This window comes from Motacilla alba, chromosome 24 (assembly GCF_015832195.1).
Source record: "Motacilla alba alba isolate MOTALB_02 chromosome 24, Motacilla_alba_V1.0_pri, whole genome shotgun sequence".
In the NCBI taxonomy this organism is placed as follows: domain Eukaryota; kingdom Metazoa; phylum Chordata; class Aves; order Passeriformes; family Motacillidae; genus Motacilla; species Motacilla alba.
This window is the reverse complement of record NC_052039.1, coordinates 6,987,105-7,014,177: the sequence shown is the minus strand read 5'-3', so window position 1 is coordinate 7,014,177 and position 27,073 is coordinate 6,987,105. Positions and strand designations below refer to the sequence as shown.

Here is a 27,073-nt window from a genome sequence, read left to right as displayed (position 1 = left end):
CTGAGCAGCCTGGGCTAGGGGAAGGTGCCCCTGCCCAGGGCAGGGGGCTGGAGCTGGATGAGCTTTAAGGGCCCTGCCAACCCAAACCATTTCGGGATTCTGTGACACAGGAAAAGGATTCAGCATGATGCATCGGATGCTTTCCAGAGACAACAGTCCTGGGGTGGTCCAGGCAGCATCATGCGGCTGCTCCCCAGGGAAGGGGGAGCCTGCAGCTCCTGAAGCCCCAAGGAAATGGTAAAAATCCCCACAGAGCCCAAAGCAGGGAGACAGGGGAGAGTGGATATGCTACTGGGGCGCTGGAGCACAGAGAAATTTAAATGAGGGGGAGAATTTTAGGGTAGGGAGAATTCTGTTTTAATTTCCACTCTCTTTGATGACCTGACCCCAGGGCTCAGACTGGACATGCATCAGGAACAGGGTGGTACCCCAGAGCTGCCTCAGGGGTGAGCTGGGATGGGCCCAGGAGCTTCCCTGCATTGAGCTCCTCTTCAGGGAGTAGGAACTGCCCCCAGGTGCCAGATGGAATCCATCCACAGCTTGGCTGCTCTGTTCCATGAGGGAGACGCGCTTCCCACCCCTCACCTCCCTGTGGAGATGCTGACGATGCTGATGCCCCCTCCCTGGTGCCTCCCTGGTTTCTGCCCCGGCTCACCCGCCTGGGAACCACACGGGGAACGGGCACAAACCACGGAGAAACGCTGCTGCTGCTCCCACGAGCGGCCTGGATCCTGAGGAGTTTTATAAGGTAATCAAATATGCAAGAGATTCAACAAACTAATTTCAAGCACACACCTGGGGTCCTCTGATAATGTCGGCTGTGCCTATACAGCGCAAGGATTAAAATTTCATAGAGTCATGATTTCATCAGTCGCTAAACTACAAAGGATTAATTAACAGCCAGGGAAGAGCTCATGGCTTGGAAATACAGTCTTAAGGAAAATATCTATCTTGGCTCTCCAGATGTCAGCACACAGACGAATAAAGCTTTGATGAAAACACTTTCTTATTATTAGCAACTCCAAAACATTGTGTTTTTGTAGCTGGAATTAAGGATGCCCAATTGCAACCTGCTACTGCCTGGATCTGTGCATTGTCACGTGCCTTTCTGGAGGGCTGGTTGGGGCTCCTGGGATGTGACTGTCTGGCACACACTGGGGTTTTATACCTGCACTTTGGGGATGGGCAGACACCTCCCTTGGAGAACCCCAAGCATGCAGGAGTCCAGCCATGGGTCTTGCCTTTGCTCTAAGCACACTGCCTGTCCCGTGCTCACTGGCTTCCAGAGAGTCCCACAAAGTATTCCTCATGCTGGCTGGGCTTCAAAAGTTTGGGAAGGGGAGCAGGCGATGGGCTCAGCACTGGCAGGGCGAGCGGGGAGCAGCAGCACATCCCCTTCCCTGAGAAGATGAATTAGGGAGCTGTCAGCGAGGGACAGGCGCAGCAGCGTGCGGCTGTACGGGGGCAGTGGAAGTGTCTTTGATTAATGAAACTGTAACGCTGGGCTGTTACACAGTCCTTCCCCGCCAGGAGAGATGCCCTCGGACAGGCTGGAAATGCCCTACTCCACACGGATTCCCCAGATGCTTCTCCCAGCCCCTCCTGGCCTCCTCCCGTGCCCCGCCACGCCGCTGCCTTTGCCCAGGTCTGCACCCTCCTCAGCAGTTCCAGGGAGGACAAAGAGCTAATTATTTCAAATCACAAGTTGGGAAGTGAACATCATGCACCTTGTCAGGGCAGCAAATCAAGGTATCTGCACTGCGCCGGGTTTTGGGGAGCCCCAAGCGCCCAGAAGAGGAGGTGGCAGCAGGGGAAGCACCTCGGCAGCTCAGGGACTGGGGCCACTGCTGCCCATCCAACTGCAAAATCCCCCGGGAAAACACGTATTTTTGGGAGAGACCGTGGAAAAGGGAAGTGTGAAAGGAGCTCGCACAGCCCGAGCAGAGCTGTCAGCAGCGCACGGGGCAGCACGTGGCACCGCGCTGCGCCCACCGCTCCGAGCTGGCTCTGCTCCCGAAGCCACACGAGCACCTGCGCCCAGGCAGCTGGCTGGAGCCCCGCCGGAGCCTGCACCCCACGGCAGCGCTGCGAGGGCAGATGCTGCTGGCTCTGCAGGGCCCGCGGCAGGGCACGGCTCCGGCAGCCTTGCCCCGCAGCGCGACCCTCCCGCGCCGGTCCCGGTGCCGCTGCACCAGCAGGAAGACGCTGCCTCAGCTCTCCAAAATTAGTTTTGCTCAGTGTACAACATGTTTTGCTGTAAAATAAATAAATACCTTCCTGGCGAGCCAAGCGCCGAGCGGGACGCCAGCACTGACAACACGCTCCACTCCCCCTGGCCCCGGCCAAGAGTACGCGGCGTCCCGAGCCCGGGCGGTGCTGAGCCATCCTGGCACCGTGGGACCTCCCCAAGGAGCTCGCTCACGATTAATTCGTTTATGAGCAGCCTCACCCCCTCCCCAGCACGCACAACAGGTTCCATGCAAATTCGGGAGCTTTTAAATTATACCGTTAATGAAAGCAAATAAAGGCAGTTAAAAGGCAATTTGCTCAATTGGTGTTAATATTTAAGCACAGCATGTGCAAAAACGAGATCGCAGAATTTGGTTTTTCCATGAGAAAACTTTTGGTCCTGACTTTCCTGAAGAAAGGATGGCTCATGCCAGTGAATTCTGTGCCCAGGATCAGGTCTGGAGCCCCCTTGGCAGCAGCCAGCCAGTCTGCTTGTTAAGGAAATGTCCCCTGTGTGCCCCAGCAGCTGCACAGTCTTCACGACACTGGCAATTCCTCCTCTGTCAAGGGGTGCAACTGCCACCCCCTCGCATGCCGGCATCCCCACAGCCCTGCCCTTGTGCCTTCCTGCAAACCTTTCCTGAGGGCAAAACCACAGGGACACGGGAGCCCTGAGCACGCCCCGTGGAACCTGAAACACGTGTGGCAACTGGGGCGTGGGCAGGCAGAGGTGTCACGGGTGTCACTGCCAGCACTGCAGCCCCAGTGCATCCCCGGCTCAGCACACCATCGTCACCACACATAAAACCCAGCGTGCTGGGAACGCAGAACAGCAAGGACAAACCACCACGGCCCTGGGATCCCTGGGGCACAGCATCCCTGCCAGGCACGTTCTGCTCGCTGCTTCCCGCGCCCAGAGTGTGATGCTGGTGTTGGAACAGTAATAAATGCCTAAATAAAACTGGAAACAGTGACCTGGACCAAATTACCCCAGGCAAAAGCGGCTGATGGTGCCCCTCAGCACAGCCCCACTCCTGGCCACGCTCTGGCTCAGGGGTTGCGATGCTCTCGCATAAATTCGCTTTCAAAGCAGGAGCTGCCAGTGAATGAGACCTCGATTTCTAATGGTTGGAAATATTTTGTACACTCTGCTGCTCCCTCTGTACCCCTTTGTCGGGGCTGAGGGCTGACGGCTAAAGCGGGTACCAAAAGACCATCTGTAGCTCCCGTCTTTACAGAGAAGTTTAAATAGGGGGATGAATGAGCACAGGAATTAATGAATGATAAAGCCGTATGGTCCCAGTCAGCCTCCTACGCCGGGATGTGGCATTCAAACCCTCCCAGCCTTCTGCCACAAAGAGAGGTTTCTAAGCTACAAAAAAAAAAAAAAAGGGAGGAAAAAAAAAAGGTGGTGGTGGTGGGGGGGGGGGGGGGGTTGGTGCATGCAAGTTTTTAACAACAAATGCAGTGCCTTGCCTCCAGGTTCCCACCCGATTTCCCTGTGCCAGGCTGGGGGAAAGGCACGTGGGAGGGAAACTGGAGGTCTCCCCAGAACCACCTGCAACTCCCCTCGATAGTGAGGGAAGTGAGAGGAGTCGGCTCTGGGGCCATCCATGCGCTGGGTGGGCTGCAGAGAGGGCACCCTGGGGTCTCACATAGCATGGCTGGGCAGATTTTGGATAAGCTGCATGGACTGACTGTGCTGCATCCACTTGGCCAGCCTTTGCAGCATCTGCAGCATCCCCCCACCTTATCCATTTGGGACAAGTTAAAGATGCCTGGCAAAGCTAAGGAACCTGGAAAGGCTGGAGGGTGTTTCAGGTGAGGGGTCAAAAGTGAGCCTGTGCACAGAAGCACATCCACCAGAAACCAGCTCTACCAAAAAAAAGGTAAAAAAGGCTTAAGGGACAGAAATGAAGCCTGCTCACCAGTGCCAGAGAAAAGATGCTCCAGCTCACAGTACAGCTGGCTGGAGAGTAACAGGTGACACCCAGGGAAAGACAAGGACATGGAGGGAATCGCTGCTGTTGCTTAAGGAGGGCTCCTGCCAGCCCAGGCACACTGACAAGGCAAAGCCAGGGTTAAACACCCCAAATCAGTTCAAATCCTGCTCAAGAATCGGGGTCTGCTGAGAGGGAATGTCAGTCTCCAAAACAAGCCAGAGGAGGCGGAGGGAGTGTGGCGCAGTACTGGAACACGACTTGTGTTTTAAAAGCTGTCATGTGTAAAGCATTAGTGGTTTTGAAATTGCATTTTCAAGTTAATTAAATGGACAATCTTTGTACATAAAAAGTGAAAGCACACAATCAAAAGCTAGGGAAGAGGACGTGTCTCTTTGGAGCAGGGTGCTGCCTCTCCTTGCCCACTCTCCTGACCCAAGTATCCCAAGGGAGCCACTGTCCTGGTGTGCCAGCACAGTGCCAGGGAGGCTGTTTGCTCTGTCCTGAAGCACCCAGCATCCCCAAACCCCATGCCTGGGCAGTGCAGTGACCCATCCCACGAGTCTGTTTTCCCACAGGAGCCGCACGGGCTCCATTTAGGGGTTTCCTCTGCACAGGGAGGTTTTACTGGCTGACGGCAGTGAGAACACCCGTGGCAGTTATCTCTGCTGCAGTAAAACACCGACCTTCAGTTTTAGGCAGGAGGTAATGTTCACCATCGATTGGATCCACCATAAGCTGTTGATAATTACTATTATCTCTGAGTTAATCTTGTGAGAGGTCAACAGTTTTATAAAAAACTTGCAAGCTCTATCTTTTACCTTCCAACTTCATATCTGGGTCAAAAGGTCAATTACTGCAGCTTGCTGAGTTGGGATTTCAGAAAAAAAATGTCTGCTCCCAGCCCAAAGCCTCACTGGTGCATGGGGGACGTGAGCAGGCACCCAGCCTTGCCCAGGCAAAGCACCCAAACTCTTGGGCTGAGAAACCAGAGGAAGAGTTTTCTCCAGCCAGGGCTATCCCCGTTCATGAGCGGAGCTGGGGCTGGCTGCTCACAGACTGAGGGGCTGGGGCACATCCCGAGCACTGGGATGCAGCCAGCGGCTCCTCAGCGTCCCTCTGGCCAATGCAGGGTCCCTGCCTCGTGGCTCGTGGCTCGTGGCTCGTGGCTCGTGGCACGGTGCTCTGAAGATGCCAACCCCACCCGCCAAGCTCTGTGTGTGGGCAGCAGCGCCGGCTGCACAAAATGAGTGTTTAAACGCCTGGGCTCTGCTCCCACACCTACCCAGGGAGGTGGCAAATGGAAGCAGATCAGAAACCTTTGGAGGGGCTGGGAGAAGCCCCAGAAATGGAAGAAGCTGTGACCCACACTCTGATCCTACCTGCCTCCCCGGGCTCTGCATCACCAAAGATCATCGCTGCCGTTATCTTACCCCCCTGGCAGGAGGCTGCCAGGCAGCCCTGGGCAACATCTCACTTGGGAAGCAAAGAAGTCCTTCGGTGCTGCTGCAGCCCCTCCCGTGAGCGCAGCCCGGGCCCGCGGAGCATTGCTCAACTGCTCGGCAGGCAGGTGTCATAAACAAGCAGGCACATGGCAAACATATCGATTTCCCGGAGCTTATCGCGCAGCAACCAGCGCTCAGTTACCAGGCTACTTTAATATGTAATTTACTGCGAGGAGGGAGAGTGGGGCTGAGGCTGGCTGGAATATTTACTGTGGGATGGACAGGGAGGTGGAAGGCGTGAGCAGAAGGCAAGTATGGTGTCTCCTGCCTCCAGCCATCCTTAGTATTTTCTAACTACTAAAAAACCCAGCCCCTTGCTGCTGCCATGGAGTGTTTACACAGATGCCATTAATCTTCTTCGGCAACTGCTTATACTATGAAAATATAGTCTTAGCTGCCTGGGCTCTCCATCTCTTTCATTTCAATTCAAATCCTTAATTTCTGTCAAAACACAGCCCACCAAAACCACCTCCATCCACTTCTGGTGCTCAACTTGCCTCACCATCTGAGAACTGCCTGTCAGAGTGGGGAGGGACCCAGGTGGGAGCCTGGAAAAATGGGAGAGGGTTGGCATTTCAAAGGCTTCTCCTCTCCAGCCTAGATAGGATGAGACATGACAGCCAAAACCAAAGCCCAGCCTGAGAAAATGTTCCCACCCCGCATCCAGTCACTCACTGGGAGGGGGGATCCTCGCCCTGACTCAGAACCTTCTCCTGCCTGGGGAAGTGTTTTGCCAGCAAGCTGTCTCCCAGCCCATCAGCAGGGTTTTGGTGGGGACACAACCATCCTGTCTCCCTCCTTGCCCTGTCCTGCATCCCAAGGTATTTTGCAGCTGTGACCCTCAGGAGAATCCTGGGATCCACGGGAGGTTGGGTGTTTTCAGGGCACGATATTTTAAAAATCCTTCTTGTACAGTACCTCTCAGTAGAACTTTTGGAATTTACAAGATAAATACTGGTAATTTGATTCTTATCTTCCTCAAATCCAATTCTAAGGCAATTCTGTGTAAAGGACACTAATTATAGCCCAAGGGGAAAGAAAAGGTAACCCATCAGCGAGAACACACTGGAAACGTTTAAAGGGGAATCGTTTAAAGGGGTACAGGGCACTGGAAAGTTAAATAGATTTCAAATCTGCTCTTGCAAGAACAATAATATGTTGGGTGAAAATGATGCTCAGCACCATTCCTGCTCCCCAGCTGGTCCTCCCCGGGGGCAGCTCAGTGCTGCACTGGAAGTGTCAGCAGCTGGGGCTGCACTCAGGTTGCTCTGCACATCCTTTTGGGACTGCCTGGCCACTCCAGAGCTGGGCTGGGCCAGGCAGCAGTGCAGGGACAGCCCCATCTCTGTGCCCAGACAGCCATGACACTTTTCACCCTCATTTCCCTGGCATAATTTACTAAGGGAAAGGCAAAGTTTATACACACAGGGGAATGTAACCAGCAACAGACACTGAAAATGACAAAACCACCACTTGTTAGTAGAAATAATATGGATTTTCCAACAAACACCCCTAAACATGGGATATTCTGGCTGCAAAACACATCTGGAGGCAGGAGCCCCCACATGCTCCAGCCACCAAATAGCTCCCTGTTCACTGCTGAAGAGCACCCTGACGAGGAGGAGGAGGATGGTGGCAGAGCGCTTCGACCACTGCCACACGGCACAGCCCAAACCTCACAGCTCCTGTAAAATAATAAAACCCCAACGCCGGGATGAGGCAGAAGATAATGCAGGACGAATCAAAGGGATCTGGCAATCCAAATGGAGTCCTGTTTAACGAGTGCTGCCACAGGCTGCCGCTCCACAGGCATTAACATCCATCGTTACCATCCCTTCCAAGACGCGGTTATTCCCTTTAGCACGGTGACACTCGCAGCTAACTCATGGCTGACCCACACAGCCAGGGCAGACGCCGTGTGAGAGGTGACCAGAGGTAATTGAAAATACACTCGCCGCAGACCGGAGCAGAAGGGCTGCCTCAGCAGCAACCCTGGGTGCAACAGGTGACGGCGGTGGCACCTGGAGGATGACCGTCACGGGCACACGGTAAATCAGCACTTTGCTGAGGCAGCGCTGGGCTGCCCGGGGCACGTGGAGAGCAGAGCCACCATCCCTGGGTCCCTGGAGCACATGGTCACCAGAGCGCACGGTCCCTGGGTCCCTGGGGCACATGGTCCCCAAACACACGGTCCCTGGGGCACACAGTCCCCGGAGCACACGGTCCCAGAGCAGGAGGGCTGTGAGCAGCGTGGCTCTGGCACCTCGGTCTCCGTGGCTGCGCCCCGCAGCACCGCGGTGGTGGCGATGGAAGGGCCCTTCCCCGACACACGGACTGCTGGCAGGAAGCTCGCCATGCACGCTTTGTTCACTTGGCAACAAAGGTGCTAATGAGGGAGCGAGCTCTCCCCACCTCCAGCCAGAGGAGGATGTGGCACAGCTGCCGGCGGTGCCCGTGGCCCAGCTTTGGTGCCCCCCCACGCGGCAGCGGCACCACGGGAGAAGGTGAAAAGCAGCCTGAGTGTCATCCTCAGGAGATGTCCATCCCTGCGACCCCTCACTCAGCCCCCCAGCACCACGGTCCCCTCTTCTGCCATCCCCTTCCCATCTTGTGGCCAGGCAGAGCTGGACTGGTCTCTCTCCCAGTGCAAGGTCCCACGAAAGCTCTCCTCCCAGCCATGCACCCTTAGCACTCAACCCACCGGAGGCCCCACCACCCATGTGCGGGCTGGCCACGGCCCCTGCTCCAGGGCAGCCTGCCACAGACCCCACCCTGCTCGAAAATGCCTCGGGCAGCGCTCACTGCTGCGAGGGGAGGATGATAAACATTTCTGCACGGCTGCAAGTCACATTTGGTTGAACGCTGAGGGAAGAGCTGCCTCCAGCTAAAGGGTCAGAGAAGCCAGAAATCAATACAGGCGCTCGCCTCTGCATCCTGAGATCCCAGCGTCCCTCCACAGGTCCGTGGGTGGGGTTGGGCTGGGGGAATCCCACAGGCAGGACTGGGGGCATCCCCTGGCAGCCCCGGTGCTGCCCCACTCTCAGGTACTGCTGACCCAGCACCCTGCAGGCTGGGAGCTGCCAGTGGCCCAGTTCCCACCACAACACCCATTTCCTACAGCCCTGCCCTAAATGCAATCTTCCCCACAGCCCCAGAAATGCAAATCCCAAATTCCCCCCCAAAACCCCGACCAAATGCTGCCCTTCAGCCAGGGTGATGATGAACGGAAAGGCCGGGGGAGGCATGACAAAGTCAGGATAGCATTTCCCCTCCCTCACCCAAGGAGAAAACAGGAACCTGGGAAGCAAAACCAATTGCTTTTCACTTTTCTTCCACTGGGAAGGTTTTCATCCAAGTTAAAATGTTCCTAAGATGATTCCTGCTGCAGGGAAGCAGGTTTTCAGCCAGTTTCACTGCACATGCTGGCTCCCACCAATACAGTACGTGCAAGAGAAGGCAAGGGCAGTGTGGGCAGAGCTGCCCAAAGAGGCTCCACGTGTGACAAGCGCCTCTGGTCACCGCTCTCACTCGCAGGAGAGCCCTGCCCTGCGCTCAGCACTTGGGATCTTTTCTACGAACAGGGGGAAGGAAGAAAGAGAAGAGGAAATCGCCTCGTTCCTGGTAAAAGCAGCAGAAGGCCCTGGAGGGGGGGCAGGTGGGCGGGAGGCTCGGGGGGTTTCGGTTCCGAGCGCCGGGCCGTTTCGCAGAAAGGGGCCCCGGCGCGTGGGCTGCGCCCCGAGCCTGCCCCGGCCACCCGGGAGCCGCGGGCAGCGGGGCTGCCGGGGCACGGCGCCCGCGGAGCAGGCCAGCCAGGCGCTGCCTTATCTCTGCCACGCAGAGGCCGCTGGCGTGCGCTGCCAGCCGGCCGTGACCGCAGCCCGTGCCCGGCCCAGATAAGATCCGAGGCCACGCTGCCTGTGCCGCGCCGCGGCAGCCCGGACTCACCCAGCCTGGGAGCCCAGACCCACCCAGCCTGGGAGCCCAGACCCACCCAGCCTGGGAGCCCAGACCCACCCAGCCTGGGAGCCCAGACCCACCCAGCCTGGGAGCCCAGACCCACCCAGCCTGGGAGCCCAGACCCACCCAGCCTGGGAGCCGCCGGCAGGGGCTCCCTGCACCCAGTGCCCCCCTGCACATCCTCCCTGCGTCTCCCCCCGGCACGGAGCCCTTTTCTGCTACAATTTCACATCCTATTCCACACCTGTGCCAACAGAATGGCTTCGATTGGGAGGGACCTTAAAGCTCATCCCATTTCAACCCTCTGCCATGGGCAGGGACACCTTCCACTATCCCAGGTTGCTCCAAGCCCCATCCAGTCTGGCCTTGGACACTTTCAGGGATGGCGCAGCCACAGCTTCTCTGGGAACTGCGCCAGGGCCTCACCACACCCACAGGTAAAGGTGATGCCTGAGTTCACAGCCATCTCTGCTCCTGCATGACAGCAAAGCCCTGAGAAACCAATGGAACAGCCAAAGACACTTCCAGTGAAATCTGGAAAGCAATGAGCTGCCCCAAAAGCCTTGTGCTGCCATGCACATGCACTTTCAAGAAGGCCGGCTGGGTTTTGTTTGAGTTTTTTAAAAACACAGCCTGTGCTGTGGTGAAACTGGATTTCTTGGAGTCATAGCCTTCCTGGGTTTACTCTGTGCATGCCAAAATTAGTACAACCTGTCCCTAAATACCATAATAAAAAACACGTAGTAAGCGCTTTGCCTTTATTTATGTCAGTGGTGGTTTCAAGCAGGATGAATCATGCTTCCTCCTTAGCACTCCTTTCTAATATGATTTACTATAAATACTCCATGGAGATGAGAATGAGGGAAGGTGACCAAGGGCAAAGCATGTGGAGTCCAGCACCGTCCCCAGCCTCAGTGGCAAAAGCATAAAAGCACATTCAGTAGTTATGATGGAGTGGAAAACCACACGTGGGTTGTGACTGGTGCAGTACCTGGGGTGGAAATCACAGAATCACAGAATATCCTGAACTCAAAAGGATCATCAGCATCCAACTGCTGGCACTGCACAGGACAGCCCCAAAAATCCCACCATGTGCCTGAGAGCACTGTCCAAGGGCGCCCGGAACCCTGGCAGGGTTGGTGTTCTGGATTCACAAAGGTTGGGAAAGACGACTGACGGTGGTGAGACCAATTGCTCCCTGGCACTGCCAAACCCACCACTACAACATGTCCACGTGTCTTCTGAAGCGCGCCGCTGGTGACGGACACGGCCTGGTGCTTGGGGCTGGGGTTTTTTGAGTTTCTCTTTGTTTTTATGCTCAGTTGACGCTTCCCTCCTTTACAGGTCACCACGGCGACAGCAAGCCCCTTCCTCCCCGCCAGGAGCTGCGGATGAAGGCGCGCGTTTCCAAGCAGGGGTGCAGCCTCGGTGGCGCAGAGCGCTCCCCGAGCGAGCGAGCGAGCGCGGGGTTATCAGCCCGGCTGATACACGCCGATAACAGCCCATCTCCCGCGCTGACACCCGAACAAAGCAGGGTGTTTAACGCTGATTTATGGCCGGCTCTAGCCAGGCTCTGCGCGCCTCGCACTCGCGCCTACGTGGAGAAGCTTTTCCTCCATCGCGCGCTGCCGGCTTGTTTGCTAAACAACGTGCCAATAAAACAGCAATGAGACAACGAGGGCCGATGGAAACCTGAACCAGCACAGCAGGGCGCGGATCCAACCATAATCTACTTAAAATCAGTTAAGAACACTACAGCGAAAATGATCCGGGCGGCCCTGGCCCCTGGCCAGCGCGCAAGCCTGGGCCACAAAGGCTCGCTCCCACAGCCCCGATTTTAGGGCAATGCTCCCTCCTTCAGATGCAGAGTGACCTCTTGCAAAAAGAGGAATCGACCTCTTGCGAATGACGTGGTCCAGCAGCACTTGTACTCTTCCAAAGGTACCTGCTGCTCTGCTGTCAGCACAGAAGTTACCCAGAGCACTGCCAGCACGAACCAGCACGTCCCAAACCCAAACCAAGTGGCTCAGGCACGCCTCAGCCTGGATAAAGATTATCCAGGACACAGAGGTGATGCTCCTGAACACCCCACAGCAGGTCTGAGCAACTGGGCTTGAGCCTGGGAACAAAAGTGGATGTCACGACTGCACTGGAAACTCATCGGCCGATGTTACAAAGGTGTCTGGCCACACGCAGACTCCCCTGCCATGTCCGCATTTATTCCAAACCATGCAAGAACCTTTCCCTGTTGCTCATGTGATATCCTGTCTGAAATTCCCTTTGTGCCACCCTCCCTGTTTCAGCTGGTGCCTGTCACACCACCAAACTCTACCAGGACCAGGGTGCACGCCAAGCTCTGTCCAGGTCACCGGCTGCAGAGCGGGATGCAGATCCCTTCCAGCAAAGGAGGGAGCAATGCCCTGCAGAGGACTGATCCCACCATAAAGCACTGAGCCAGGCCGGGGAGAAGAACCCCTCACGGGCAGAGTGACACAAGCCAGGACTGCCGGGTGAGGAGGAATGAATGGAATAGGCTAATTTACACAGGAAGTGAGCACTTACCAGACCCTTCATCCCAACACACAAAACCCTCTGCCATATCTGGAAGCAATTACACCCAGTTAACATGATCTGCCTGCCACTAAAATTAACTGCAAACAGAAATATTTTTCACTTTTGCAACAGGAGATGCCATGGCCCCGTGTTTGGCTGCCGGGAAATATTTAGTAATTACTCATTTAAAGCCTCTCTTGAAGCTGTCAAGGGGGGCAGGGGGGGAATAAAAGAAAAATCTTGCTAATTGCAGGCAAAAAGGAAAATGCAGATAATTTTACTCTATCCAAGGAAAACAGATTTACAAACTGGTGTAACTAAAGAGCCAGCATCCCACAGAAGCAGGGAAGGCTGCAGGAATGCTCTGTCACCAGCAACCCAGGCTGCTCTGCACCACTCCCTTTCCCAGGGAAAGGAAGAAAGGGTGGACAGAGTCACCCCTGAACCAGCACAGGCTCTCTGAGGAGCCCTCTGTACAGCTGTAAAGGCGTTGTAACCAACAGCACTGTATGACGTGTGACGAGGACTGAGGATGCCCTGCAAATCTCATTGAGCTGTGCAGCAACAGCCAGCTCTGGGAAAAGCCACCCAAGTGTCCTCAGTGCGGCAGGTTTCATGCACTGGGGTCCCAGCCCTGCAGCCAATGGGGCCCTGGCCCCTGGGAGGTGAGTGGTGCTGGGGAAGGGGCTGCACACCAGGCAGAGAGCAGGCAGTGACCCCACCACACCCCTGGATGCCCCTCTGCAAGGTGTCAGAAGCACCAGGCACCACGGCCAGGACAAACCAGAGTTTCACTGGGCAGGGGGAAACAAACACACAAACAAACAAATAGACAGAAATAGGTGTTTTCTGATGGGAACCTCAGAGCTTTGCTTTCAAATGCAGTGCATGCATAACTAAACTGATGCAGAATAATGGGTGGAATTACGTGGAAGCCAAAGGGGGCTTTTCTCCCTCCACACTTGGAGCCGAGTATGGAAATGGTTAAGTCACCCACTGAATAAATCAAAAGTTCAAGGCTGCAACATACCACGTTGTATTCCCCCTCTGCCCATGACAAGAACCAGAGAGCCCCCGAAATCCCAAGCATCCTGCGCGGGGTCTCGGCCAGCGCTCACAGGTTACACGCTCGGGGTCAGCGCAGTGGACCTTAGCTGCAACATTCATTTCCTGAGCGGGGCACGTCCCCCTGCCCATAAAGCTAATAAGAGCTTCCTCGCCCGGCTGCCCTGCGCCGCGGCCCGGCAGCGGCAACGCTGGTTTCCATTAGCCCCTTATGATGCCAGGTGCTGCTAATAAGGCCCATCAGCAAGAAACAAGAGCTGCCAGGTCATCCTCCGACTCTGGAAGTAATCATGGGCAGAGTTTGGGGCGCTGCTGCCCTGGCTTTTCCTTCCCTCCCCCGCCTGCTTTCCATTTTTCCTCCTTTTTTAAAAAGTTTAAATTGCAGTGGAACATAAATTGACAAATGCTTAAAATAAAATAAAAAACAACTACTGTATTCGGCTACTGAAATTAACACTAATAACATCTCACAAAGCACTTGGGATCCGATTTATCACGTTTATTGCTTTAATGGTACGCTGCATCTGTTTCTCACTGTGACACGCCGAGCAGTGCCAACGTGCCTAATGGCATTAGCAGTACAACGCTCAGCTAATCCAGGTGGAGAGAGGGGAGGTGAGGCTGCCAGAGGAAGAGCCAAAGGCTGGATCCCCATGGGAAGCTGCAGTTTTCCCAAGCAGGAGCATTTCAGACTGTGGGAGCATCGATGCCTGGCCCTGAGCATGGGTGCTGCTGGCAGCAGACAGGCAGACCCACTGCTTTCCTGTCCTTCAACGGGAAAAGAGGGCACAAATCTGGAGTTTGGGGTACAGTGGCTGGCCAGCAGCCGCTGGGGTACAGCAAGCCTCCTTATCCTTGCCCTTAAACCCTCCATTGGCACACACATCTTTAGCTGACAGCTCAGCCACGGAACCTCAAAATGCAGAACGGACCTGACACTTGGAAGGGAAGCTTTCCCCAGCGCACATCCCCGCACACGACAGTGATAAAAGCACCTTCCACCCAAAGTCGCCCCACGAGGAGCATTCCCCCACCCCTGGCCTCGTGGCACCACCGCCAGGAAGCACTGCTGCTCCCCAGCCCAGCCTCTCCATCTCGCAGCCGCAGCGCCGCGGTTCCCGGGCAGCGCTGGCCGGGGGTCCTGGGCTGTGCCATAAATGAAGCCATAAATAAAGTATGGGACCACATCCCCACCGGCAGTCTTCCCAGTCGCTATCACTTTGTAAAAGACACGCTTTCTTTTTTTAAAGTTTTAAGGTATTTACCTTCCCAGTGACAAGTTATGCCAGGCTCAGTTGGCAGCTCGGCACAGCTCTCACCTTACAGCTTGGAGGCATTCCTTCACAAAACAGCCCCCAAAAGGGCCACTGAACTATGGCTTTTTGTCTGCAATTAGAAGTGACGATCAATACTAACATTAGATTAAGTTTGAACTTTGCTGAACCCAGAAGGAAATCTTTTATAAAAAAAATTAAAGACTCGACGACTCAATCTACACTCAATTAGTCAAAATCATAAGCTTGGTAAGGGAGAAAGAAAATGGATCATGCAGCAGCCAGTGGGTTCAGGGACCTGAAAACCCTGATCAGAGGCAGTGCCCAGGCTTGTGACCACTTGGCCCCCCAAAGGTCACAGCTCAGTGCTCCTGGGTATGACACGGCACAGGCAATGCTGCCACGAGGCCAAGGAGCCGTGTCACCACGCTGGGCCAGGGCAGATGACTGTCCCCTGGGCACTGTCTGTCACCCAGAGCCAGTGGCCCCCTGTGCCTGCCGAGGCCAGGCCAACCCTCCGCTCTCCTTTTTCCTGCACGTGCTTCCCATACTAATGAAGACAGGAACAACACTCAGAAGGCTCCAAGACTATAAACATATATGTTTACACTTCTATAGGCATGTGTGTGTGTAAACAAACAGCCCTGCCATATGCATGGGCTGCCTGTGCTCTGCAAACAGGCTCGGCATGCACTGGCTGCCCGAGCTCCCTGCGAGCGGCAGGCATTGCTGCTGGGTGGCTTCGGGCTCTGTCACCTGCCGGGGCTCGGCACGTGGAAGCTGTCACACCGGCAGCCAAGCACCCCGTGGAACAGCGAGGCACCCGCGCCCCTGCCCCTGGCCCTGGCCCCCAGCTCAGCACAGCTGGCTCTGATCGGGCACCTCCGCCTCGCATCAGGGTCGGAAAGCAAAACCGCAGCAGCGAGCGCACGGCAGAAGGAGGTCAGCGAAAGTCAGCGAGTGACAGCGAGCTGCCCCCGGCACATCCTGCCCCCCTCCAGCCGGCTGCGAGGTGGTGCCCAGACCCCAGCGCGGGGCGCAGATCCCCCTCACCACCAGGCAGTGCAGAGAAGAGGAGCCCGCAGCCAGCACGGTGCAGCTGCCACCAGAGCGGCTCCGGCAGAGAGCTGCAGATCCCAGCCCAGCGCAGATGCTGTTTAACAGCTCCATGAATACAATAGGATCCCACAAATCCTCCCCAAATGGTAATTCTCACAACGTATTAGAAAGCAAACACTATAAAAAAGCCACATGAGACCCTGTCTACACACAAACCGCCTGGGATTTAGACTTTGGGGGCCGGGGAGTGAGTTCATTGGACTGTTACCCAATGCCTTTCAACACGGACGGTCTTACAGATCAGTTTAAACACGGCTCAAGGGATTTGGCTAACCCTGCAAAGTTTGCCAGCGCCAGGTAATCGGTCAGAAAGCAAGAACAGACAAACAGAGTTTGGTGCTGGCTTCAGCAGCTGCCTTTAAGGCTGCGCTGGCAGGGGCCAGTGCTGAGCTCCATGCTCCAGGCAGACCCCGAGCCCCGCGGAGCATGGCGTGTGCCCAGCCTCACGTTAAGATCGTGAATAAGTGAGAAATAAGCTGCGGCTGCAGCCGCGGCTGTCAAAGCAGGCTGAGCTCGGGAAGGCGCTGTGCAGCAGGGGCTGCCGCGCTGGACAGCTGGGCCATGCTCGCTCGTCTCCGGAGCCCGCGGGAAGGATCTGCCCGCGCAGCTCTCCCTCCCCGGGCACACATTCACGGCTGGCCACAGGAGCCTCGGACAGCGCCAGCATCGCCCCCCGCTGCGGCCACAGCAATCGCTGCTCCGGGCTTGGAGGGGGAACGGGAGAGCCTTGAGACCGTGGCGGCAAGGCACGTTAAAATTCTCCCTGAGCCCTCACTGCAGCTCTCCCGGTGACGTTCGGTCTGCATCACCGCACGGCCGGGGCGGCTCGGGGACGCAGCCAGCGCCAGCCGCGGCTCTGCCGCTCGCGGGAGGGGGAACAAAGCCCAGAGCGGCTGTGACCCGCACGGAGCGGGGAGCCTCCGGGGGGAAGGCTGCTCCCGCAGGGTCCACGCGGCAGGGCGAGGGGCGATGCTGCCAGCGCTCGCAGAGCCGCGCAGGGCGGAGGATCCCGGCTCGGCAGCTCGGCTCCGCGCCCGGAGCGTTCCCGGGCTGGGTGCGGGGAGCCGCTGCTCCGGGAGCAGCACCGACCGCCCCGCCAGGGGCACGCACCGGCACGGACACGGCCCTGCAGCCTTATGGGCATCAGGACTAATGAACCTGTTGATTCATTAAAAATCTGACAGGGTGCGCAGCCAGGCGAGGCGGGAGAAGCTACGGCACCATGCCGGTGATGTCTTGCCTAGGCGGGACGCTGCCGTCCTGCCGCGGGGCTGCGGCCACAACGGGGGCCAGAGCAGCGCTCACCGAAGCACGTTCAGAGCCATGGGATCTGACTGGCGACGCCGATTTTGGTGTGATAATTAACGTGGCTCCTTTCCCCAGCCAAATGAGGGAACAAGCCCTGGTCCCTGAACCACGAGCAGGAGGCAATAAACAGCGGAGCGCTGGGCTCACGTGTCAGGAGCCACCACGCCGCTCCCAGCCCGCAGCAAGCCCCCAGGGTGCAGGGCTGGGAGTGAGCACAGACCCCCACCCCGAGCAGGGGAGCCCCGAAGCCGCATCTGCAGCCACGGGAGGTTCAGCCCTTCACCCTTCCCGCGGCTCTGCGGCAGCCCGAGCCCTCCGCGCTCGCCCCGGCGTTACCCAGCCTGACCCCCGCGCCACTTTCTACGAAGTGTAAATGTTTCATAAACCGGAAAGCTGAGCGGCACATAACCCCCAGGCTGGCAAGCCACCACATGCTGCCACCACTGCCCGCGCTGGCGTGCCCCGGCACTGGCACAGGGGGGACCAGCTCTCAGCAGAGTGGGCGAGTGCTGCCCGTCCCTACTGCCTCTCTCCACACGCAGATCCCTAAACTCAAAGGGGAGCAGCTGTGAGCTGCTCGGTTGATGCCAGTCAGGGAAACTGGTGGTGTTTGTGCTCGCAGGAAACACCGACGGTCCCAGCTCATCCGGGCCGTCCCCAGCCAGCACTCACTGGAAGGAACCTTCTGGCACGGTAACCAGACTTGGGGGAGCTGCAACAGCCATCCCTCTGAGAACGCTACTCCACAAGCTGGTTTTGGGGTACGTGACGGAAACTTTGCACCAGCACGAACGACACTCAGCCAGCAACCGAAACCCTGTGGCGAGATCCCGGCTGCCCGGTGCCGCATGCCACAGCACGGCCTCGCACTCACCTGTGCTGCTCGAGGGTCTCGTTGTCCGGCAGCTCTGCCCCGCACACGCTGCACTGCTCACCCAGGGCTCTGCTCTCGGTCTTCATGCCGGCTGCCAGCTCCCCCAGCTTGCTGAACAGCTCCCGCTGGATGAAGCCCTGGGGCAGCAGCCCACCGTAGGCGCTGAAGTCCATGGAGACAGCCAGGGCCGGCTGCACGTGCAGCGCGGACGCCGCAGTGGGCGGCACGCCGAGCACCGGCTCAGTCTTGTGGTTCGGCAGCAGCGAGTAGATGCCCAAGGGCTTCTCTCCCGGGGCAGCGGCGCACGGCTCCGGCCCCAGCGGCAGCCCCTGGCCGGGCTCGGGGGGTGGCTCGGCACCCTCCTCGCGGCTGTAGTGCAGTTCACGGGCACTGGTGATGACACTGCTGCGGGTCGGGGTGCCAGGTCCTTCCTTGCCCTTCTCGTCAGGCTTCTCCCCACTGGAGGCACCGGGCTCGGCCGTCCGGGGGCTGTCATGGCTGGAGGCCTCATCCACCTGCATTGCTTCAGTTTTGACTTCGGCGAGGCCAGAGGGGCGGCGGGCGGTGGCAGAGCGTGAGTCCTCGGGGGCACTGGGTGGCAGGGCGCCCTGCAGCAGGGACTGCCCGATGGTCATCAAGCTGTCCACCGCCGCCTTGGTGGGGCTCATGGAGGAGAGGGAGCAGTAGGATGCGGAGGCAGAGGGGGTCTGCTCCACTGTGGCTGCCAGCAGACTCTGGCTGGCCATGCCAGCATAGGCACCCTCTTCACCAGTGGGCTTGGAGATGAAGAGGCCCTTGATGTACCTCGACTTCTTCTCCTCCTCCTCCTCAGTGGTGGCGGCGGCACCTCCATCAGCCATGGCGACCTCGGTGTCATTGTCCTCGGAGGCCTGTATAGTCTCCAGGATCTTCAGGCACTGCTCCTCCAGGTACTCAATTTCCAGGATCTCGGCAGCATAGAGCAGGTCATCCAGGTCCTCAACCTTGGCTTGCAGGGTGGCAGTGTACGCGTACTCCAGGATCTGCTGGAACGTCTTTGGCGAGAGGAAGTCCAGGGTGTAGTGCTGGCTGTTGCGGTGGAAGAGGATCTCGAACATCTTGCTGGTGCAGGCCAGCACGGTCCGGTGCGCGTGGAACTCCTGGCTGTCCACCATGATGACCACGTCGCACAGCGTCCCCGCCAGGCGCATCTGGTTGGCTTTGTGCAGCAGCCCGGTGGGGTGGCAGGGGTTCTGCAGCTGGATCAGCCCCATCTTAGTCAGATCCATGGCGCGCCCCAGGCTCGCACATCAGGGTGTCTCGCCGTCGCTCAAATCTGGGACCAGCTTTGTGTGCCGACTATCTGCGAAAACAAAAGGCGGAGGGGGAGAGGAGCAGAGTGGAGCGGGAAAGGGGGAGCGGGGAGGGAAGAGACGAAAGAGAGAGAGAAGGGGAAAAAAGAGAAAAAAGGAGGGGGAGAGAGGAAAGCCGGGGGCAGAAAGGAGAGGAGAAGGGAGCAGGGAGTAGAAAGGAGTGGGGAGAAAGAAGGGAGCGGGGAGGGAGAGGGAAGTTAGCCCGCAGCCCGGTAGCGACTCGCCCAAAAGTTTCCGCGCGGCTCGGCGGATCCGCGGCTGCCGGAGCCGCGTTCCCGCTACCGCCGGCCGGGGAAGGCAGGGGAGGGAAGGGAGAGGAAGGTGCGCATCCCCCGCCGCCGCCCGGCTCCGGCTCCGGCCGCCCCGTCCCGCCGGCAGCGCGGCCCCATCAGGTGCGCGGCGAAGCGGCGGAGCCCCAGCGCCGCGGCGGTCCCGGGGCGGGGGCCGCGGGGGGCCCCGGTGCCGCCCCCCCTCGCCCGCACTCACGGCGGCCGGCGGCTGCTCCGGCAGTTCGCACTGCCCGCTCTCATCGCCGCCGCCGCCGCTCGCCGCGCCGCGCAGCAAATCACGGCGGCGCCGGCCCACGGGCCGCCCCGCGCCCGCGTCAGGCCGCCCCCACCCGCCCCCAGCCACCGCCGCGCCCCCCGCCCGCGCCGCGCTGAGAGCGGGCGCCCCCGCCCGGGCCCGCCCCGCGCACCCCGCACCTTGCGGGCGGCGAGCGGCGGCGGCTGGACAGCGCTGCCGACAACAAACATGGAGGAGCCGGAGGCGGCGGCGGGGAGCCCGGCACCCGGAAGCCCGGCGGCACCGGGGAGCGGCACCGGGCGGCGTGGCGGCGGCCCCCGGGCCCGCGGCGAGCGGGGCTGCGCGCCCCGACGGGCTGCGCCCACCGCCCCGACGGGCTGCGCCACCGCCGCGCCAGACAAAGCCGCCCCCCGCGCCGCGCCTGGGCGGACCCCCGGCCCCGGGGGTGGAGACGGTAAAAACCAACCTCAGAGCCCAGTTTGGGGTCCGGTGGCGGATTCCGACCGGGAGCTGCGGTGCCTGTGACATGATGTGACGCCGAGCACGTTGTCGCCCCGACGAAGCGGGTTTTTCTTCCCCCCCTCCCGCCCCCCCGCGATAAAATACTGACGCCGTGACCGCACCACTTGTGTGTAGGGATGTGGCGGGTGCCCGCAGCCCAGGACGGGCTCTGGCGCAAGGGTCGCCTTCGGGAAGGGAGCGGAACACACGGGGACACGCCAGCCGCGCCGTGGCACCGACAGCAGCGCTCGGAGCGGCACCGGCAGCGGGCCACGCGCCCGGGGAGCTCTGCGTGCCCCGAGCATCCTCGACCGAGGACGTGCCTCAGCTCCCCGGCGGTGCCCACGCTCGGCGCACCCAGGGACCCGTGTAATCCTCGGGGAGGGGCAGGGTGGCGGCCGCACAGCTCCCCCTTCTCCCCTCCCTCCCCGCTGCGCCCGTGGCACAGCGCAGCCAGCGCAGGGCCCGGTGTCTTCAGCTAAAACAACAAACGCGGACGGCATTAGTACAAAGATACCCTTGGGGTAAAGCAGCGCAAATGTAATCTAAGGAGAACGTTATGGGGAAGTGTGTTTATAATTATAATGGGATTTAATGTACTTTGGGAGCAGATGATAGCAGTCATTTAACGAGAACAGCCTAATAACGGAGGCCTCGCGATGCGCGGCGGCGCTGCGCGGGCTATTAGACGCGTGTGATAACGCCGCGCTCGCCGTGCTATGGTTAAGGGTAAGGCATCAGCTCGCTCCCATTTTTTCGGGGGTTATAACTCTGCCGCTGTAATTGGCAGGGAGCGGGGAGGCACCGCACAGGCAGCCAGCGTGCCTGCAGGATGGGGGTTTTTAATTGTCTCAAACTGCTTGAGTTCCTCCCTCTTCCAGACTTTAAAATCCAAACAGCTGAGAGGGGGAAATAGTGAGACACTGTGGTTTCAGGTGTTTGTTTACCCTTCTCTAACTTTTAAAAGGCTTGATTTCAGGACTGAAATTTTGCTGGCAGTTAGGGGGATGTTTTTAGTGTAGCTCACATGAAATTAAGCTGCATGAATCCCATTAGCAATAATGGAAATCCCACGGCTAAATTCCCAGGCAGAATCCTGAAAATTAACCCCCCAGTCCTTCCTGTCAACTGGTGCGTTTCACTTTTTGTTACTCCTCTAATACATATAGTAAAAGCTACTGAATTGTTTAAGACACCAACTTCCCACAGGCGCCGTTTGCTGAAGGCAGAGACCAGCTTGGTGACCCTGAGCAGGGACACCCCACACACCCCGGCCGTGGGGCTGCCCAGCACCTGCAGGCCACAGGTGAGGCCCACAGAGATGCTTGGACAGCTACAGCCGTGGCCTTCAGGGTCATTTCCCCATGTCCTGGCATGGGAGTCAATCCCTCGTCACTCCTCCTTCCACCTTCCATTTCCCTCCCATCTCTCCCCATCAGTTTCCAATTTATTTACTTTTCTGATCTTAATCCCCACCTTGTAGTGTAACGTGTTTATTAGAAAGGCACCAGCAGCTAAATGAAGCCAAGCTGGGCTCGGTGTTAAGTAGCAGTCACGCCCAAGTGCCTCTCCATGTGCCATTACTCCGAGTGATTGAGGCAATTTCTTCCTCCGCCACGAGTTTCACTTGTAAATCTCTCAACCAGATACGGTGCAATGATGTGCTGCCTGGTGCGATTATTATTAACCTCCAGCATTAAACCCCTGAGCCGCTGGCTCCTCAGGAAGGGCTTTCTGTGTGAGGCCCAGGTGAAGCACGGACATCCTTCCCAGGAAAATGAGGGATCCATTCAGATCCACTTCCAGCCCTCAGCCCTATCAGTTCCTTGGACGGGGAGACACGAATGTTTGCTTCCCCAGGGGAAATATCCTGGCCAGCAGCACCAGGCCTGTGGGCAGGCAGGGACTGGGCAATGCAGCAGCCTGTATTTCGAGGGACAATGGCAAGGGCAGCCTTGGGATGCCTCTCCAAGAGGCAGCTAGTGCACAGAGGGGAGAGCAAAACCAAGCAGTTGCCACAATTACAGTAAGAAAGGAAATTTCTTGTTCAGAATGCTTAGTCCACAAAAAACATCCTGGAAGACACCTTCAGCCAGAAGATGCCCCAGCATCACCCGCCCTGTGTGAATGGAAAGGGAAGAGGAGCAGCTCCTCTCCCTCATGCCCAAACCAATAGCTTCTTCCACTCTCTGCAAACGCCCTGTTCCATCACGCACACTCCTCCAGTGCTGTTAGACACATAATCTCCCCACTCCAGCCCAGACAGGCATGCAAGGACACAGCTCCGACTTCTCCGGCTCGCTAGGCCCTGACTTCAGCTGTGCCCACCCCAGCTCTGCCCCTGGGCCTGTTCTCCCTGCTCCTGCAGAGACCCTACAGGTGGGGGACAGGCGCATTGCCACGCTTTCCTAGGACTAGCTGTGTTTTGCTTTTGATGTATTTGAGTTTTCCAGTATACTGAGTTTTCCAGCGCTGCTGGTGCAGAGCTGAATTATGAAACACTGGAGCAAAGATGTGCAAAATAAGATCTGTTTCAAATTCAGTGCAAAATCCATAACTTTCAAAAACTGATTCTTGATCTCACCCCAGACCCCGAGGAAAGTTCTCAGCTCCTGAGCCTGTGTGCACGCTCCCGGGAGCAGGATTTCTCCAGGCACGTTTGCTTCGCTGGGAGCCGGGGCAGAGCGCGCTGCTCTGCTTTGGCGCGCGGCAAGCTGACAGCTTATGAAAAGATGATTAAATGTGTTAGACTTTATTTAAAAAAAAACCCCCTAAATGCACAAAGCTGTTTGCAAGGGGGAGGGCGGAAGCCCCGGGAAAGCTGCGCAGTGTGCAGCCACGGTGCATTAAGCTTCCTCTGAACCCCGGTGATGAGCACCAGGCTCCGTCCGAGCGCGCGGACTCCGGACCCGCGTGCGCTGTGGCAGCCTGGGGGAGCAGAGGGGCCAGGAACAGGCCCCTCATTGTGCCCTGCCTGCTGCACACGGGGCACCCGAGAGGCACGCCGAGGATGCAGCTGGGTGGGGGGCTGTGACCTGGGGTGGTGGGATATGGGTTGTCCACATTGCAGTTGATCCCAAAGTAAGTTATTTTCGGAGTCGCAGTGGAGCTGCGCAGGAGCTGTTGAGGGAAAGGAGAACGGCACAGCCTGCTATCTCGGGCAGACTGACCGGACACGTGTGGACTGTCACACTGCAGAAACCCTCGTCTGCCCTTCCCCACCTGCCTGCCAGCCTCCCGGCCCTGCTGGGTGTGGGATGCTGCCCGGCCACGCTCGAGCACAGGACAGGGGCACGGCGCAGCGACGAGGATCAGCGTGTCACCGCCACGTGAGCGCGCAGCCAGCGTGCTGCTGCACACACCACACAGCTCCCGACGAGGCTGCTGCACACACCACACAGCTCCCGACGAGGCTGCTGCACACACCACACAGCTCCCGACGAGGCTGCTGCACACACCACACAGCTCCCGACGAGGCTGCTGCACCGGCGCTCCGCGCACGGGAACCCCTCCTGCTCCTGAGCACCGCTCGAGTCGCAGCTCCGCTCGCACGCGGTGGCACCAGGGCCATCCCACGGAAGGAGGGCATCCGTGTCCCTCTGGGGCTGCTGGGAGGTGGTTGTGACGCACAGAACACAAGTGCCAGGAGATACAGCTCATGGGTTTCCAGGAGCTTTGTCCCTCCATCCTCCCCCCTCCCCGCGCTAGGTTATGGATGCTGCGGCCCCAAGACAATGAGGCTAATTAGTGGCTTAGGGCCCTGAGCCTGCCAGGGCTGGAGGATGAGCTGAGTGGTGACTCAGGAGGGCGGCAGCCCGGGCCAGCCTTCCCACATTCCTCCCCTAAATCCCCCACACAAAGGGGAATTTAGCCACAGTGACTCAGCGAAGGAGCACAAACTTTACAGCCGGGCTTCGAGCGCCGTGTTTGTGCATTCCCCCCCAGCAACGCGCTGCTGGGCTTGCAATTAAGTAAAAATGTCTCCCTCTAGCAGGCTGTGACCCAACCATCAGCACAGGACCTATTTTTAGTGTTACCCTCGGTACGTATTCGAGAGAGCTCAGGCCAGAGGTAGCAACTTATGAAGCCTTAATAAGTGTGGGGGGCGGGGGGGGGTTGCCTTGTTTAATTTACTGTGTAATTATTTTTCCTCTTTTTCTCTTCTCTTAACCTGACATACTTGATGTCTTGCACGGGACAAGGAAAGAAATGTGCCGAGGCATTAAATGTCAGCCCCGACTTTATGGTGCTGTGGAGACTGCATGTGTGTTCAGTAAAGTTCATCCCAGAAAAAAGCCCTTTAAACAGAGCAGAATCTACACCAGGACCTCAGCAAAGCACTTCTGGGGGCTTGTTCTGCCTCTCAAAACAGGGGATACTCTAGTGAGGTATTGTGTTCCAGTTTCATTCTGCTTTTCCTGTCTGCCTTTGGTTTTGACTCTCCTCAGGAAGGATGCAGCACTTGGGAAGATGTTCTTGGTCTGTCCAGACACATTCGTGCTGGTTAGTCCCCTCAGGAGTGGGGCACAGGGCTGCAGCTCCACGCAGGGCTGTTCCTTCTCCAGCAGGATCACATCCAAGTTTAGACACTAATAAGATAAATACTCATTGCATGCTCTTCTGAGCACAGGATCAACAGTTAAAACTCCCTTCCTTTAACACGATGGTTTCCAGGAGCCCCTGAATGGTTTCAGAGTTCAGAACCAAAAAGTCATCTAGGACCAGGCAGCATCCTCAGTCTCACTGGAAGCAGCCAGATTCTGTGCCCTCATGATGCTCAAGTTCATGTACTGGAGGGAGCACGCCACATCCTGACTCCCAGCGACTCAGTAAACACCTCCAGCCCTCACTCCATCTTTCCAGCAGCACTCCATCTCCCTTTTCCAGCTGCACAATTCTCTGCTCTCCCTTTCCAGGGGAGAGGATATTTATATGTATTTATGTGCTCCGTGTGCGCACAGAGAACACGTTACTGCTTCTGACAGGACAAACAAAAGCCCACACTCATGGAAGACTTCCCCCCCTCCTTTCCCTGCTCTTAACATATCTCTGCATTAAATATTCACACAAAATGCCTTCACAGCTGGGGAACTTCTGCCAAAGGGGCTCCTCCTCCTCCTCCTCCTCCTCCCCTTTCTTGCACCAGGACAAAAAGATCGAGTGGCTGCATCACACATGGCACAGACCTCATTTCTGAGATGCTCGAGCTGCATAATGATGGTATTTTAGGCTCAGATTAAATTCCTGTTCATCTCTTCCATCATTCCTAACAGCCCTCTAAACTGTACAACTCCTGAATGTACAAGAGAGGCAGAACGAAGTCTGAGGCTAAATGTTTTGGTCTAGGTTCAAGGTTAGATATTAACTGATTTTATTTTCTTAATAATTGCCAGAAGATACAATAAAGCCCCGGTATCTTATCTGGTCACAGATTCCTCAGTGACCAAATCAGATAACATTGGTGCAGCAGGGCAGCTCGCAATCTGCCCTTTCAGGGTGGATATTGATGAATCCTTCCCAGAGGTCATGAGGAATTGGTGTGTTCCAGCTGGGTCACAGCACGCACACCCACGGCCACCAGTCCCAGGCACAGGCTTCTCTCTGCTGCGCTGGGGCCGCGCCGGCAGCGGGAGGCGACGCCCGCCGGGCCCCGGTGCCCTTGGACCGTGCCCCGTTCATGTGCAGGGAGCTTGGCAGGGTCCCCCTTCGGCCAGGGCACATTCCTAGCTGGAACAGCTCGATCAGCCTCCCAGGAATGAGAGTAAACACTCCTGCAAAGTCATTCCTGGATAAGACCTATCTGCCCAGGGCCAGAGGCTCCACGTGTCCCTGCCAGTGGCCAGGGATGCAGAGGGGGGAGGCAGCAGAGTGTGTGACACGGCTGTCACCGGGGCTGCAGCTGCTGCCACCACCCCCAGCTCCTCTCCAGGTAGAAGCTCCCTCTGGAACCCAGTCCATTCTTTCTCACTGCTGTGCCTCTGCTGCCTCAGCTGCTGCATCCTCTGGCTGGGAGATGCCAATTCCACCACAAGTGGACAGAATCCCATTTCTCTCTGCCGCTTGGAAAGCAGCTCTCCATTCACAAAGAATTCCCCCTGGAAGGTTCGGTGTTGGAGCATTGGCATCACTGTGCTACCTACAAAAATGGCTCTGGCATCAGCAGATGGCCAAGGGTCCTCACAGCTGTGCAGAGCAACCAACGGGGCAGGTGGGGAGCAGAACTGCTTGGGGGCTGGGGTGGGATGTTCCAGCCCAGAGGCTTTTGAGGGGGCTCGTTTTGGAATATCTCCCCAAGAGACATGAAGGGGAAAAAAAACAAATCACAACTCTCATGAAAAAGCTGAAAGGAGGACACGGAATAGCGAAAACTCAAAGGAGCTGGTGGCAGAGGAGCTGGCAGACTCTGGAGAGAGGCACTGAGGCCAGCAGAAAGGGGATGGGTGTCAGAGCGACTGTCTGGAGGGACCCAGCTTCCTCTGTGGCCGCTCCCATCCTCCCGTGGAGCATCCTTGTTCTGGGGACCAGGCTCTGACCTGCTGCAGCACTGAGTGCCAACCACGGCGATAAAACACAAATCAGAGGGGCTCCCAAGGAAATGGCTGCGGGAATCCCAGTGGGAAGCAGCGCCGTGTGAGCTGGCAGGTAGAACACTTCACCCACACTGCCTGAGAGGTCAGCTGAGGTGATGAGAAATAATCCCAGCTGCCATTAAAGCCTGTGAGTTTCGCAGCAATACAGCTCCTTGCCACGTCCCTCCCTGGGAAGAGCAGTTCCAGCAGGACACAGGCAGCTCTGCAGTGACAGACCAGGGCACGGGGGGGCTGCTCACACAGGCTGAGCGTGGTGCCAGCCAAGCACCCGACTGCCACCA

At 57.7% G+C, this 27,073-nt stretch overlaps 1 protein-coding gene across 7 annotated transcripts in view; it reads right to left on the bottom strand.

Annotated features, from left to right (window-relative positions):
- The window catches only part of ZBTB16 (zinc finger and BTB domain containing 16), a 55,386-nt gene extending 34,035 nt beyond the window's left edge, over nt 1–21,351 (bottom strand). Inside the window, exons 1-2 of one of the 7 annotated variants that reach the window (XM_038161437.1) lie at nt 20,168–21,351; nt 17,825–19,166 (exon numbers count right to left, since the gene is read on the bottom strand). In XM_038161437.1, coding sequence (XP_038017365.1) covers nt 17,825–19,092 — 1,268 coding nt within the window. In that variant the 5' untranslated portion in view covers nt 19,093–19,166; nt 20,168–21,351. Of the gene's footprint in view, nt 1–17,824; nt 19,167–19,662; nt 19,809–19,880; nt 20,096–20,167 lie in introns of those variants that run through there. The other 6 variants (XM_038161439.1, XM_038161435.1, XM_038161438.1 and 3 more) reach the window with 6 other exon arrangements.
- Between the last annotated feature and the right edge of the window lie 5,722 nt (nt 21,352–27,073).